Source organism: Pundamilia nyererei, unplaced genomic scaffold (genome assembly GCF_000239375.1).
Source record: "Pundamilia nyererei isolate P.nyererei 1_Seehausen unplaced genomic scaffold, PunNye1.0 scaffold00105, whole genome shotgun sequence".
Taxonomy (NCBI): domain Eukaryota; kingdom Metazoa; phylum Chordata; class Actinopteri; order Cichliformes; family Cichlidae; genus Pundamilia; species Pundamilia nyererei.
This window is the reverse complement of record NW_005187506.1, coordinates 351,747-368,213: the sequence shown is the minus strand read 5'-3', so window position 1 is coordinate 368,213 and position 16,467 is coordinate 351,747. Positions and strand designations below refer to the sequence as shown.

At 49.0% G+C, this 16,467-nt stretch overlaps 1 protein-coding gene across 1 annotated transcript in view; it reads left to right on the top strand.

Moving 5' to 3' along the window:
- The window catches only part of grm7 (glutamate metabotropic receptor 7), a 153,875-nt gene that overhangs the window by 41,709 nt on the left and 95,699 nt on the right, over positions 1–16,467 (top strand). The window contains exon 2 of the mRNA XM_013912877.1: positions 9,878–10,094. Within this exon, the coding sequence (XP_013768331.1) occupies positions 9,878–10,094 (217 nt within the window). The remainder of the gene's footprint in view (positions 1–9,877; positions 10,095–16,467) is intronic.

Genomic DNA, 16,467 nt, shown 5'->3' with positions numbered 1-16,467 from the left:
CGTCTGTGTGTGTGTTTGTGAGCATTTGTTGTTCTTGAGTAAACAGTGTTCCTGGTATCCTGGTGTGTTTCTCCGTCCCTGTGAGCAGGACGAAGCCTGTGTGATGGCTGAGGCCCCTCCTCTCGCTCTGCATGTTGACGGTAGCACGTTTCAGACTGGAGGTTGTTCCTCCCCGGCTGTAAAGTAAATGTGGAGGAGACGGATTAATAAGCAGTCTTATGGAAATGTGTTCACCCTCGGCTCATTAAAACGTACAGGTGGCCTCGTCGTGTCAGGGCCCCTCACAAACAAACTGACCTCCACCCTCGATCCGGTCTAATAAATGCAGGCGCGGAGCGGGAATCACATTTAGCTGCTTGTTAATGCACCACCTCGGCGCTCCGCGGCCTGCCGAGTGATTAATGCTGAGGCGACGCATTCCTGGGAAACACCTGCTCTCTGTCCAGGTGAGCTGTCGTAGAAGCATCGCGCTATCAGAGCTGCAGCGAGGAGACGCATCCTGCTAATGAAACTGTCCAATTAACTCCAGCAGCGGGAAAGCGTGCTGTCGGGGAACAGTCACACATGGACAGCAGTGAGAGGTGTGGAAACTCACAGGTGGATTAAAGTTTCACCGACTCTGAGTAAACGTTTGAGAGGATTTCCCACACACAGCTCAGGTGGGTTTAAACCATTAGACTACCTCATGCAGGGCGCCGTTTTATTGGATTAGCACAAACCACACTTATGTAGCTGCTTGGTACATAATATATCATATATCTGAACGGTTTGTTCAGCGCTGAGACAAAAAACTGAGAAACAAGTTCAGCTTGTGACAGTAAATGGACAGCGTGAGCCTGAAGAACCACAAATCTGTCCAAATACTTGTGTGAAAACGTCTCGTAGTCTGTCTCGGGTAGCGTTGCCGTCGTGTCAGCGATGCGGACAGTTTGCTCTGTGCTGCTGTCACAGGTCAGGATCAGTGAAGCCTAAAGAGGAGAAATCGATAAAAGTGACCTGACGCGGCCGCGGTTCATCCGACGCTCGTGACAAACGGTGCTGTCGGCGATTAACTCGCCACGCAGGCGTCATTAGTACATGAAGTTAAGATCATTAAGAGAAACCAGCGACCAGTCAAATCATGAATGACTGAATGGATGCACATATTTGTTGGTAGTCAACGACTTGACTAAAGCCACAAAGGGCTGCTTTTTATGAAAACAGCACATAGAAAGAGAAATAAAAGTCGGTTTTTTTCATGTGCGTCCGTCACATCCATGCACTTTTTTCCATGACTTTGATGTTTTGAGGAGCTCGAGTCCTGCAGAGGGCTGTGAGACACGTCCTCTCCCCCTGAAGGTTGAGACTCCCGGTCCAGTAACCTTCTCTCTATGAGCCGATCCGCTCACATTCATCGGCTGGTATTATTATGAGTGCATTCGGTGGATGCAGCAGTTCGTCTTCGTCTCCACCTGCTCCTCTCTGCTGGTATAAATAGATCAGTTGGAGCTCAGCATCTTTCCCGAGCTTCCACCGGGACATTCCTCATTTAACTGCAAGGAATTAGCATATTAGCGCCACTTTAGAGCCAATCCCGGGCCGCGATGCTGCCAAGCCTCGTCCTGCTTCCACAGGAGTGGAGCCAAAGCAGGCGTCCAAGAGAGATGGAGGGAGCGGAGGAGATCAGAGAGCACCACGTCTTCCATCTTCAGCCAGCTCACACATCCACCCACCGCTCTCCTCTTTTAGCATCCCTCGTCCTCCGCCTCCCCGCGCTGTGATGAGCGGGGAGAACAAAGGCCTGGAATTCCCTGGGATGGAGGAAAGTGGCTGCGGGCGAGCCGGCAGCCTTCACTTTGAGCTGCTTCTGCCCTGCTGGGAGAGGAAGCGGGTCGTTCAGCGCGAGCTTGTTGGGCTCGAAGGTTGATCTGAACGCCGTCTTCATTCTCACGACGCCAGGAGACTTCCTGTTAGCCGCGCATATCTCAACTGTCGCCCCCGCAGCCTCTCAGCGGGCTGCTTCGTGTCTCGTTGGCCTTCAGCTCGGCACAAAGAGAGAGAGCGACTTGAGGGGGATCAGTTTGTGGGCTTCTGCTTTTTAAGGCATCCTCATGGTCAGGAGCGGCCCGGTGACTCCGCCTCCATCACGCCGTGTGTTATTACTTTGACACTTTGCAGATTTTTGAACGTGTGCAGGATCGATGTCGCGTGTGATCGTGGGGCGCTCCACACCGATTCAGATTTAAGTAAATGATCGATGAGTCCCGCCTCCTCTGAGGACGACCCTCCTCACTGGCCTGTCGCTCGCCCTCCTCATCGTCTCCGTGATAAATTAAAAGTATTAATGGGGCCGCTAATGAGGTAATTAGTTTGTTGAATTAATGGTTAGCTAATGTTTTCGTTCCTGACAGCACACCAGGTGGACCCGGTGGGTGGTATTAATATTAAATCTGTGTTTTTGAACATGAAGGAGAGGCCCAGCTGCTGCCTCGCCTCGCAGACACGCTGCTTCCTGATAAACACAAACTTCAGCTGCCAAACGTGGAAAGGGTGAGAACACCGGTCGACCTCTGAAAATGAAAGCACGCAGAAGCATCACGGTGAAGGCAGAGGCTTCATCATCTTCTGTATTTGTTTTAGTTTCCTTCAGTTACTCAATGTGAGCGCGTGCGACAGATGACCCGGGAGGGCGAGCGTGGCGAGCTCGTTTGTGCAAAGACTTTGCAGGTTTGTTCTGAACCACAATGAGCTGCAGTTCTCACCAGAATGACATCATGACTATCAGAAACACAAACGCCAGCTTGTGCGAGCGTGTCGACGCACTTCCTTTAAAGGAGCGACACAAACAGCTTGCATCCTGCTGCTGTGACGCTGCGTTCGTCTTCTGCGTGGACGAGGCCCAAAGCTCTTCCGTGGTCGTTCTCGTCCTTCTCCAACAGGTATTATGTGCCAGCTGGCCCAGCTTCACTAACCCCGCCCCCTCCTGCAGAGCAGGCACACGGATCGCTTCACTGGAGCTGAAAGAGTTTGGATGCCTCAGGCTTTGATTGATTTTAGGACTGAGGAGGATTTGGACTCCTTTGTGCTTGATGAGGTCGGAATGAGCAAGCAGACTGGAAGAAGTTTGGTCTGGGGCGTGTCCTCGGGGCGGATGGCGAGCGCGGGGATTCACGCTCTGTATTAGAAACTGTGCTAAGAGAGAAACGACAGAGAACTGTGTCTTGCATCGTCTCATTTCAGACCCACGTTTCTCAGCCCCGTTCCATCACTCGTGAACCTGCGGCGGGCTGGGGTGTAATAAGCGGCGACAGGCACGGTACCAGCTTAATGTGTCCTTGGAGCTCGCCTGTCGAGTGAGGCGAGCCACTGAGGGCGGATTCATTGCTGCGAGGAGCAGCTATCTCTGTGAAACACGCCCGGCGCCGAGCCCAGCGACATTTAGAAAGGGCTGCAGAGAGCTGGACGCCGCGGCGAGGGGCGTTTGTGTGAGAGAGCGATACCGAGAGGCTGGAGCTCGTCCACTCACGCTCAAGTGTTTGACTGCTGCTTTTAGCAGAGCGAGGCTGAGTGCAGCCTGCCCGAGCGGCGAAAACAAGATGAATGAACGAGCGGCCGTTTGTCCGTGATTGCTGAATGGGCTCTGGGCAGGCGGCGAGGAGTCGAGCGCTCGGGTTTGGCAGAAAGATGTTCAGACGGGAGGAGAGGCTGAGGGGGTGGAGTAAGGCAGAGAGAGCCGAGGGAACATTAAAGTCATCAGTGAGCTCGTGTTTCACCTAAAACACGTGCCGAGTCGTACCTGTGTCTCATCTGTTCAGCCACGCCCCCGAAACTCAGAGCAGCAGAAATAATCAGGTGAAGCTCAGATTCGATGATGATGATTCGATGATATCAGCAAGAACGTCATGAATCAGAGATGCTTCAGACTTATTTATGAGTCGGCACAAACTGCTCTGAATCAGGAAAAACCCTAAACACACAAATAGAAACGATAAAAATGACAAAATGACCAGAGAGCCGCTTCAGCGGGGGTGGAACCGGATCTCGGACGTGACCGCACCCAAACAATGAAGACGCTCAAAGTTTGCTTAGACATTTTTATTGCATCTCGTCATGTTCCCGTGTTTCCATGATCGCCTCGCCCTTATTTTGAAAGTTCCCGTTTACCTGTGAGCAGACTCCTGGTGTCAGACTGTCAGTGGATGATGTTCAGGCTCCGGGCCGCGGCGTCCTGATGTGGACCCTCTGAGGTGCTGAAGCCTTCCTCTCAGCCGTCAGCTGGGCTGAGCTCGGCTGGAAGTGTACCATTCAATTAGGTGAGGTCACTGAAAATTTAATTGGCAGCGAGGTCATTATTTCAGCGGCCGCGGACGGCTCGCCTCGCATCCCTCTCCTCCAGAATATTCTTCTTCTAATGACCCACCTCCTCCTCCTCTTCGGTTGTAGGTGACAGCGAGGTGAGGATGGAGGGCGCAGTAGGACAAACGAATTAACAGCATGAGATTAAAGAGAGGAGCATGCCTGATGAATTATGCAAGCACGAGTCCTGACCGGACTTAATGGGCCGCTGTGTGGAACGAGGCTTTTAATGTGAAAGCATCTGAGGAGTGTGTGTCTTTGCATGAATTAATCAGTTACATTTAAATAAGTGCCGGGTTACGTGTTTCATGAATTAAACACGTTTGGAGCCGAGACCTCGCTCACCTTCAACAGCCCGTGGGCCGATGTCGCCGCCCACCGCCGCTCTCCTGCTCCCGCCATCGAGCCACACACGCTAACGTTAACTTAGAGTCCGGTAATCGGTAACATCACCAGATGAGATGCACGCCAACATGGATTCTTCTTGTAGTTGTAGCTGCTGCTGGTTGTTTTCATCTCTAGTGACTTGTGTTTTGGCTCTTTGCAGTCCTGTTGTGTGTCTTTGTGTCTCGTTTTGGTCTAACATTAGCTTGGGTTGGTGTGATAACGGCGGCACACGCAGCGCGGTGTTAAACGGTTTCAAACGCACTCTCTGGTCTGTAGGATGAGGCTCATAAACCGTGTGGCGCAGGTACCCCGCTTCCACCTCGCCGGCCTACTTAATCAGAGAAATGTCAGCGCCTTCACCCGCTGCTCCACTTTCATCCACGTTTTTATGGCGCCAAATTAGATCCTCGCTGATGAGGACTTAAAAAAGCCAGCAGGCGGAGAACCGGCAAGAAACAGAGAGGGGCGAGGAAGATTAGAGGAGGGAGAGGAAGAGGAGGATGAAGGGATGGAGGCTGAGTCAGTCGGTCTGTCAGACTCCTGCTGGAGGTGAATCACAGTCAAGCTGAATGCTGATGGTTTACAAATAAAGTGATAATAACAGTGCTCACACACAGACACACACAGTGAGTCAGGAAGTGAAAGTGTTCTGCAGCTCGTTGTTTCTGCTTCATTTAGCCGTCCGTCAGCAGGCTGGAAGAAACAGTGTGTTGATGAATGCGTGCACGGTCCCGTGTGTGTGTGTGTGTGTGTGTTGCCTGATCGCACAAAATGAGCGGCTGTAATGAAATCTGTGATTGCTGCACCGTAGGCGAGCAGGGTCATTGTAATTAAGTGTGATTAGGAGGCAGCGTTTCTCGTTCTCCACCTCTGATTCACTCACAGAGGGGCGACTGCACCGCCTCTCCTCCCACATGTGATACATGTGCACGAACGTGTGCACGAACGTGTGCACGAACGTGTGCACGAACGTGTGCACGGGCCTCATACGCCTCGGGTAGAGCAACGGATAAGAAGAGATGTGAAGTGACATGGAAATAACTGTCTTTGCAGCAGACGTGTAGTTAACCCAAGTTTGTGCAGAGAAAACAGAAGGAGGGACTTTTATTTTGAAAAGTCAAAATATATAGGGTCTGATTGGCCGCAGTTCTTACAGTTAGCCTCTTAAAATCCACGTTAGCTGATTAGGGGAGGGGCTACCTTTTGTATATACCACTATGGTGACCTGGTGCTCAGCAATTATAGACCTGGAGGTCTTTTTGTTGTCCTCCTCGCTCTGCTCTTTGTAAATTTTATGTCTTGTGTTGTGTTACGTGTGTTTGTCGTGTGTTTGTGTCATTGCATGTCAGACAGCTATGAGCACAAACATGGACGCGTCTGCATTAAAGGTCTGAGACTGAATAAAGAAAGCTAAACCCTGGAAGTAGACTGGCTTTCTCATTTCATCAGAGGTCAAAGGTCGGTGGATTTAGCAGCTGTGTTTTAGGATTATGTTGCTATGCTGCAGTGTGCTGTAAGCAACTGTTTACAGGGATTTAAAGGCAAACTTCCAGGGACTGCGTGACACTGACAGCCCCTCAGCACAGTAACAGCTCTTTGATACTGAAATAACTGAGCTGTGACCAACATGGCTGCAGCTGTTCTTCCTCTCTGCTTTCAAGATTAGGCTTCAAACTTTCCTTTTTGCTAAAGCATATAGTTAGGGCTGGACCAGGTGACCCTGACTCCTCCCTTAGTTATGCTGCAATAGACGTAGGCTGCCGGGGGATTCCCATAATGCATTGGGTGTTTCTTCTTCACTCACCATGTGTTAACAGACCTCTCTGCATTGAATCATATCTGTTATTAACCTCTGTCTCTCTTCCACAGTATGTCTTTATCTTGTCTTCCTTCTCTCACCCCAACCAATCACAGCAGATGGCCCCGCCCCTCCCTGAGCCTGGTTCTGGAGGTTTCTTCCTGTTAAAAGGGAGTTTTTCCTTCCCGCTGTCGCCAAAGTGCTGCTCATAGGGGGTCATATGATTGTTGGGTTTTTCTCTGTATGTGTTATTGCAGGGTCGACCTTACAGTATAAAGCACCCTGAGGCGACTGTTGTTGTGATTTGGCGTTGTGTAAATAACATTGAAATGAAATGTGAACAGGAAGTGGAATCATGTAGTGGAGAAAGCAGAGGCATTTTTATCGTCAGCTGGATTTTGAGTGGATACGAGATGTTCCCAGTGATTCGTGGAAATTAGCCGTCAGATCAAATTATCTCTGAGACCCTCGACGGGGTTCCAGCGTCGCCGCTCTGGGCCTTAAGTAAAGATCATATCCTTCAGCCACAGTCTTTAAAACACAAACGGCTGGCTACAGGAGCCCGCTGGGCCCAATTCAGAAGGATGGATTGTTTTATTTTCAGGGAGAATATCATCTGTTTTACCCTCTAAATGTGCTGTTATCACAGGCACGGCACATCCTGTTGAGACCTGTGAGTGAGGACTGTGTTATCTCGCTGCTGCAGCTCAGGGAAACATGTCGCCTGGTTTTAGCCTGAAATACAGCAGCTCTGTTCATTAGCGCGTCGCGAGCTTTTGACTTCCTGTGTTTGTTCCGGGTCTCAGTTTATTTGAGGCCCTTCTCTGTTTGCCGAGAGGCTGCAGAGGATTTTTCTGTCAGTCACAGAAGGATTTGAGTGATGTGGTGTGTTTGTCATGCAGGGACTCTGCTGAGGAACTTTCCAACAACACAGTTTTAGTCTTTAATCATTGGCTTTTGGTCAAGATGACAAAAACCGTACAGACTGATCAGAGGGGAAACCGACAAAACTAACAAATGTTCAAAGTGTTACTGTGAGCAGAGAGAAACATGGCCGACACCAGAGCAGCAGTGACTAAAACACTTTGACCATGACGGCCTTCGCTGTGGTGAGCCGACGATCTCAACGACTGTGACCGCTGATTACTCACAGGCGTCGCCACTACGAGGAGATGCAGCGGCTCCGCCCCGCACCATGACAGAAACCTAACGAGTCGGGCTTGCTGATTGGACGACTGCGTTGGTGCCAGCTGTTGTTGTGTGTGTGGTTTTATTTTGTTGACGAGTGATGTGCTGAGGATCGGTGCAGGGCTTCCCGGAGCATCGCACTGATCCACTGACAGCTGTCTGCACGTCCACGGCGAGGGCGAGCTGCTCACACAGGATTCAGTTACTTTTACAAGCAGCAGAGATGTGAGACTCTGGAGGAGATGAAGATCCTCGGCGTGTGACTCTCAGAATAAAACGCTGAAATGGTCAGTCTGAACACGCTGACATGAAACACATCATTTTAGATTCGGTTTGATCTGCTGAGGATGAGCACGCCGCTCAGAGAGAAATCCCTCTGCGTCTGCACGATGACGCTCTCCAGCACGTCCAATGTGCCGATTCAGTTCAGAGAGCCGCCGCTGCAGCAGATGCGGCCCGCTGGGTAATAATGGAGGGTGAAGGAATCTGTCAGAGACGCCAGAACAGCGAGGAGATGGTGACGCTCTCACACTCAAACAGTGTTTAATGGATCTAATTCATGTTCAGCGCTGCCCCGTTTTTAATTAGAAACTCTGGACGGGCCGGACGGCGTGCAGACGGAGCGCGCTCACAAATCTCACATGCTCATAAATGTCTTATTTTTATATGAGGCAAAGATCAAATTCAGCTTCTTCTTCTGATACATTCATGGAAACCTCCATCTGGGGTCTCCGCCGCCTGTTTGTTTTGACCTCTGACCCCCTGGAGGTTCAGGTCTCACACGGAGGCTTGCAGCGGCGCCGTCCTCCCACACAAGCGCTCGTTAATAGACATCAGTGACGAGCAGAAGGTCAGTAAATCCGAGTCCTCTGCCGTCGTCACGGCGCATTAATGTCAGATGGGAATGCCAGCGTGTCGGATCATCGCTGCCTCTGATTGGCTGTTTCGTTTTCCTGTCAGGGCTGCCGATCGATGCTTCAGCTCTCCCGTCATCTCTCTCCTTGCCTCAGAGGCGTGGACCGTCCTCGCCTCCCAGCTCACCTCGCCGTCTCAGATCAATGCTGGCCGAGTTTTATTGAAGCCGGCAGGGGGCGAAGAGGAAGTCCACAGGAAGTCCAGTCATGTTGATGTGATCCATACAAAGCGATTCACACTTCATAATAATCCTTCTTTGTCTTATTCTGGGCCTTGTAACCGGAAGGTCACCGGTTCGATCCCTGGGCTCTCTGTCCTGGTCGTTGTGTCCTTGGGCAAGACACTTCACCTACCGCCTACTGGTGTTGGTCAGAGGGGCCGATGGTGCGATATGGCAGCCTGGCTTCTGTCAGTCTGCTCCAGGGCAGCTGTGGCTACACCTGTAGCTGCCTCCACCAGTGAGTGACTGTGAGAGTGAATGAATAGTGGCATTGTAAAGTGCTATATAAATGCCATCCAATCCATTTGAGCCGTAAAACAAACGTGTTCAGCGCCTCGTTCTGCTCACCTCAGCACCTCATGTTCATGACTCCTGTTCAGACTTCTTCAGTACAAAAACGATCAATAACTCCAGTTTTTATTAGCGGCTGAACAACAGAACCAATCAGCGTTAATATTAATGAGACCTCGTTAACCTGCAGCTCAGGCTGATGAACAGCCGAGCAGCAGAAGGTCCTAAAAGCTCGTGAAAACATCTAAACATGTTAATAAAAGCTTTGAATATTGTAACAGTAATAAAATGTGGTAAAAGTGGTTTTATAACTCTTATTTACATATATATAATTATCACAATGTGACATATACACCATAAAATGTTAAGAAAAGCATGAATTTACTTTATAATTCACCACCAGATAAATACACATATATGTAATCATTTATAAGGGAACAGTCAAACACGGTCACACCATCTTATCATCAGAGCAACAGGAAAAGCTCACGCCATAAGTGATCACATGACGGCGTCAGGTTGAAGCTTACATGAAGTCGTTTTTCGAGATGACACGTGAACATCTGGCCTGTTTTTATGTTCAGCGTGCGCTCGTGTTGTTTTGGTTCATGCTGCAGACTCATCTCGCCATCATGCAGATGTTTATAATAATCACCTGTCCAGTCATTCCTGAAGAATCCTTCTGCGTCACCTCCACGCTCCCCTCCTAACATCCCCTGTTTCCTTCCACTCTCCTCCTGCAGATCCCTCAGATCAGCTACGCCTCCACGGCGCCAGAGCTGAGCGACGACCGGCGGTACGACTTCTTCTCTCGGGTGGTCCCTCCGGACAGCTTCCAGGCTCAGGCCATGGTGGACATCGTCAAGACCATGGGCTGGAACTACGTCTCCACGGTGGCGTCAGAGGGTAGTTACGGCGAGAAGGGCGTGGATGCCTTCATGCAGCTCTCCAGAGAGGCGGGTAAGGTCTGCACGAGCTCGTAATAAGCTGTAAGGTGGGGGTCAGGGGTGGGATTAAAGCGTTGTTTTTACGCTTCTGCATTTAAGACAGGCGTCCAATCAGAGCGGTGTTGTGATGAGGGCGTAAAACTCACGAAGGTTCATTTGCTGCCGTTAGGGCGGGCGTTTGGCGTGATGCTGAGGTCGTCTCTTTGGGCTGCAGGATGAAGGTTTCGCTCGTCAGAAGCAGTTTCGGAGATTCCAGGTTGCTTTCTGACTCCTCACACAGACTCAGGTGTAGTTTAGCCTAAAAATCCAACAAAGGTAAAACATGCCGAACCTGACCAATGGGCTCCTACCACCTGTCGCCTGGAAACGGCGTGCTCAGACAACTGTGGACTGTTGTGGCCTGCAGCAGGTTGGTTTCTCTGGGCTCGCGACACACTCGACCCTGCTTTTACTAACCGTGTGCTGGAGGCGCCGTCAGACACTCGTCCTGCAAACACTGAAGAAGCCGAACAAACTGTTGAGTCAGAGGAGCTGGAGCGGAGTTCATTAGAGCGCGTGGCGCCGCTGATTGCTCTCTGAATAATCTCGCTGACATTTGCAGCCATCTGATGGCTCTTCACAGCCCACCGGTTAGGATGCGTCCTGACATTTATGCTCTGCGTTTTTTAGCGGATTATTAAAGGACGCGGCGCTGACGGGGAGCGTCTTTAACACCAAACAGTTTCCCAATGTTTCTAAATGGATCGAGCCCGGGTCATCGATCTGCGCTGGCTTTTGAACGGCGTTCAGATGAAATGAACGGCACAGCGGTCGTCCGGTGTCACCCGAGCAGAACTCGCCCTCTTCATCTGCACAGCCGCCTCCTCTCAGGCTTAATCTCCCACAGCCTCCTGGCTTCAAAGAGAATACAGCAATCAGCGGGAATGAGCAGCCTCTCAGTGCTGTGAGCAGAGAGGTCTGCAGGATGTCAGAGTCGTGTCACTATATTTAGGAAATATATAGAAGCTGATATAGAACAAATCCTGAATGTGTGACTGATGCTGGGAGCTTGCGGGTGGTGTTGCAGTGAGCTGCTGTTCCTGGTCCTGCCTGTGTCTAACCACGAGGTGCCGGCAGCAGCGTTACAGTGCAGGAGCCACACAGCAGACGTTAGTGTGAGCGTCTGCAGCTTAACACTCACTTTATCCTTGATCCATACACTTCCTCTTCCTGTCACATGACGTGCAATTAGTGACGCTCAACGGGATCATTTGCTGTAAGCACGTCCTCCTCTGTAGCCTGGTGGTGTATGTTGCCTCCACCTTCAGCAGGAGCAGGTTTCTGGTCCTGGGCCCCCGAGTCTGAGAGGTGTTTTGGGGGCAGAGATACTTCTGTTTCAGGTCTGTGTGGAGCCGGCACCAACAGCTGGCCCCGCCCACTGGCTGCTGCTGACTGAATCCTGGCCTGAGGCTGGCGTGCTGCTCTCGCTGTCGGACATGGCTGCTCTCATGATGTTTGTAACCAGCTGAATGTTTTGGTGATGAAGATCAAACCTCCTTAAAGATTAGAAACCTGTGAAATGAGACGCTGCTCCTCGTTGCAGACGTTTGTTTTCGGGTTTCCTCCACGCTCGGCTCTCTGTGCATCGCTAAGAAACTCTCTCATTCATCCAACTTTAACACTGAGTCAGCGCGCTGCTTTCAGCAAACACAAGTGAGACTTCTGCACTAATGAGCAGCATCTGAGAAAAACTGCATCCCAAAGCTGCTAATTCCTCTGTTCCAACAGAGAAACATTTAAACAGCCTCTAAAAATAGTTTCAAGTAAAGAGACGAACTCATTAGCAAAAATATTAAAACCTGAAACAGTGATTCAGATACTCTGTGAGGAGCATCGGGATCACTTACTCCTGTGAACCGGATTAAATTTATCAAGCAGACCATAAAATTAGCTCAGTGTGTGTGTGTGTGTGTGTGTGTGTGTGTGTGTGTGTGTTATCTGCAGATTAGTGAATAATCCAGCGAGTATCGATCGCCGGAGCTTCCTGTCGTGTCGGCCCTGATTAGCAGCAGGATCACTGCTCACTGTGTGGACTGCAGAGTTTAAACCAGTAACGAGCTTCCAAACTAAAGTCCCAGAAACAGCACTGTGCTCACACACACACACACACACACACACACACACACACACACACACACTGAGGGCCGATGGGAAACCGGACACGGTGGGGAATGAAACACAGCTGAACTCCATAAACACAAAGCAGGGAGGTCAGAGCCCGACGCAGGAAGCTGACGTCTCGTAGCACGCATGCTTCAGTTCCTCCTCTACCTCCCATAATTCATAGCGACACATAATTGGAAGCAAAAGTTTTCATGATTTCATGAAAGTCACCAACAAACTGCCACAGATCCCTGACGTGTTCAGTAAAAGTGTTTTTCCATAACCTGCTGATAGATTTAGGCTGTTAAACCCACAGCTGAGCGTCTCACCGCTGGAGGAACATCTGCTTCCTGTCGGCGTGGCTCCTGATGCGAACAACGTCTAAAACTCCCAAACTCTCTCACTCTTGACGATGAGTGTTAGTATTGGCTCAGTCACAGGGAGCAGGACAGTCCGTCAGCACGTTGATCTTTCCTGCTTTCAGTGACCGACTGTGTGGGACTAACTGGTCACCCAGAGGGTCCGACATGGACTCCAGTCGCTCTCAGACTGGTGAAGGTTTGCCTGTGCTGTCTGTGTATCCTGCTTCTATGTAGTAGTTCATGTTAACGTCACAGTTACTCGCCGTCTCATCAGACAGACAGCGTGACCCGTTTTGATTGATTGATTGATTGATTGGTAATTTATTTCAAACATGTAAACAACCCGTTCAGTCACTGATGGATCTTATCGCTGTTTTGTCGCCATCTTGGGGAATCCAAGTCACTTTGAAGACAGCAGTTGACCGCAAGTGGTCTCAGACCGGGTAGCCATCTTCAAACCGATCGTTACCACGGCGACAACCACGCTCCCCATAGTGTGACTGTGGGCTGATTCTGCTGGACTGTGAACTTCCAGAGATTCCGATGTTTGCCGGGTTTAATGAGCTATCCTTCAGAAAGTCGTCACATGCAGAGGTTTGTTTATTATAAACTGTGAAGCAGATGTTTGTGGCATCTGTTCCTAATAAAGAGGCGTGTTTATTAATTAAGCTGTGCAGAGTAACACACACACAGACGTCTGACGTTAGCCGACGGAGCGTCTTTATTTGTGCTTGGGATGATGAAACGAGCTGGAAACGTGTTTCTACCGCGTGTGACGCTCTGCACGTTTCAACTTCACATGTTTGCAGATTCATCAGACTCAGAGCTGCAGCTCGACCTCATCGGGCCGACCAGCCCCTCACGTGATGCAGCTTTAATTAAGATTAAATGAGTGCCGGCCTGCAGATGCTCATCTGTGTGAAGCGATAACTGAAACAAATGAAAAGTGAAGTGCACACGTGAGGAAGCTTTCCTGTTATTCTCTGAGTCAGCAGGCCTGTGAAGACAAACGCTGCCAGGTATTTGTTTTCCAGAGTGCTGACCGAATAACGGCTCCTTAATACCGAACTCTGAACTGGCAGCTCGCAGCGAGAGGACCAACGCTCGCCGATATCTGCCTCCGGGAGCTCTTGGGGAAATTTCTCCCTTGCAGCTGCTGTTTGTTTCACTTTAAATTTCATCTCCGGGTCTCAGTCTGTGTAAAATCCATCTGACCTCGCAGATCTGCAGATTTGATAAACGTGCAGCGGCTCAGGAGCAGATCTGCGATTGCTTTTGTGATTCACAGTCAGCTGTGTCGCACCTTCATTTGCTTCATTCACACTAATACGTTTGAAAACATCTTTTTCTCTCCGTTTTGGCTTTCCATCCACACTCAGACGGCGTTTTGAAAACGCTCTCCAAAGCGGATGCATTTGAAAACGCTGTTTTGGCGTCGCAGTGTGGACGGCAAGAACGGAGCCTTTCGGAAACGATGACGCATTTTAGCCATGTGATGCAGTCTTGTGACCAATTCAACTAAAACGGCAGACGTACTGTACAGCAGCAGTTTCGTTTGCTCTCAATTGTGACGGCCCTAATAAAGATTAATATCAGTTTGTAAGTGCTCCAGATAGCTCCAGATAACAGTCGATGCTTTTCCTCGACATTTCATCGCAACTTTTCAAAGAGCAGGAAAGAAAAGGTCGAATCGTCCTACGTTTCACGTGTGCACAGGAAGATTTCCAGTGTGGATGAAAAGGATTGAAAACGATAGTGTGGACGTGGAGCGTTCTTAGACGAAAACACCGTTTTCAAATTTATCCGGATTAGTGTAGACGCAGCCTTAAACACTTTCATTGTCATTTATTCAAGACAGACCGCTGTCACGACATCCTGGGGAAAAATCACGATCATCATATCTTTAAAAAAATGTCAAGTACTGAAAAGCGAAGTCTTGGTAAGAACCAGCAGGGGGCGACTCCTTGCCGTTGCACTGCAGAGCGCCCCCTTGTGTTTTTGCTCTGTAACTGTCAGCCAATACCTCGCACATTCCCGCCTCTTGTCCTCCTTGAATTTTGACGTTTGTCTTCTTGTGTGGTCGGTGACACTTTGTAATCACCGCGCTTAATAAAGTGTAAAACCTGTAATCTGTTCTGTGTATAAACCTGGCTGATGTATATGATATAAGCTGTGGTCAAAGGTTTGGACAGCAGGTCCATCACAGGCTGATAACAGCCTGCAGCTGTCTGTGGGCAGGTGGCAGGCGCACTGCTGTAGCTCCATGTAACAACAGTAACAACAGCTTCATATGCAGGAAGCTCGATGAGTTGGATTCTTCCTCAGGAGCTCGTTCCTGGTGTTTCGAGGCTCCACTCGTCTCCTCCGTGGTTTTAATGGTCGTAGAAGTTTTTCTATTCAGTGATTTATGTCCGTGTGTCCTTCAGAGATCAGCGGACAGACTCAATGTTTTTATTTCCATCATTCAGACCGAAACCCAGAGCAGTGCTCACGGGGAGATTGTCTGAATGAAGACGTGTCTTTGTTTCCTGCCGTGCTTTCTGAAAGCCTCCTTCATGCGTCTAATGTTTTGTCTCCTTCCAGCAATCATTGTCGTCTCTGCTGCCTGATGATTTTTTCCTGTTGACGGTTCATCTGCTTCCTGTTTGTATCCGTCCAATTATTTTTTTGCACCCTTACAGTTTGAGCAGTCGGTGTTAAAAGGACTGTTTCTCCCACACTCGTCTTCAAATTACTGCTCAGGTGTGGCTCTTCAATGTAGTGTTCATTTCTTTATTTATAATGGATGCAGTGAAGCAGGGAGCCTGAAAAACATCCGGATGATTCTGGTCTGACAATAATTGTCCTGAAAGCTCCACAAGAAATGATTTGGATAATAACAGGAGTGTTGGAGATGTGACCAGCTGATGGCTGAAAACAGCATCTACAATATAAAAAACAAGTTAGAAGTTCATCTTCAAAAAAGATGGTGTGTGCAGTTATTTCATTGTTGTTCCAATGAGTTAATTAAATACATTAAATATTCCTAAATATAATTTTTTAATTCTATGTAAGCTTTGCATTTTCTTGGAAAATAACTAACTGTGTCATCTGCATTTAGATGTTTCCAAACCTTCAGGAGCGACTGTAAGTGGACGTGTTCTGAGCAAACTAGGGGAGCAGCAGAGAACTGGTGTTTGTGCAGAAACCAGAAGAAAGTTTCGGGAAGAAATGAAATAAACATGAAAAGCAATGAAATGAACTCCAAACGTCTGATGTGTGCTGACACCGTGCAAAAACGTTCATTCACTTTATGTAGCAATAACTGTGATGGTAGACTTTGCATTCGTCTGTTTTAACATTATCTTTGTTATCAGTGTTTTTCAAATTGTGCATACGTTTCCATGACACTGACATTTTCCTCTCTATAAGGCATAAATCATTTAATTTCCTCAAAAATCGTCAGTGTGCCTTATGTATGAATTCTGGTTGTGTTTACTGACCTCGAACCGATTTTATGTGGTATACGGCGCTCAAACATCTGTCAAAACTGTTTTAATGCGACTTTGCTAAGCTACGAAGCCGCACCGCTTGATGGATTGTTGAAGCATTACGGCTACTGTAGTCAGGAGCCTCGCAGAGGAATCTGGGTCCTAAACTCCACCCGTTTCAGGTCCCAAAGTCAAACGAACACTGCAGCATCACTGAGATGATCTTTACTAAAATGATCAGTGTTGCTGCTTTACCAGGTGTAACAATCAAGTTTAACATCCAGGCATCCATGAAAACAGAATTTATTACATTTAACGAAGGTAGAAGTTAGCAGGAAGTTAACAGGAAGTTAGCTCGCTAGCTTCCACCTAAACATGATATAGCATGTTCTGACTGAGAGATTTCTGAAAA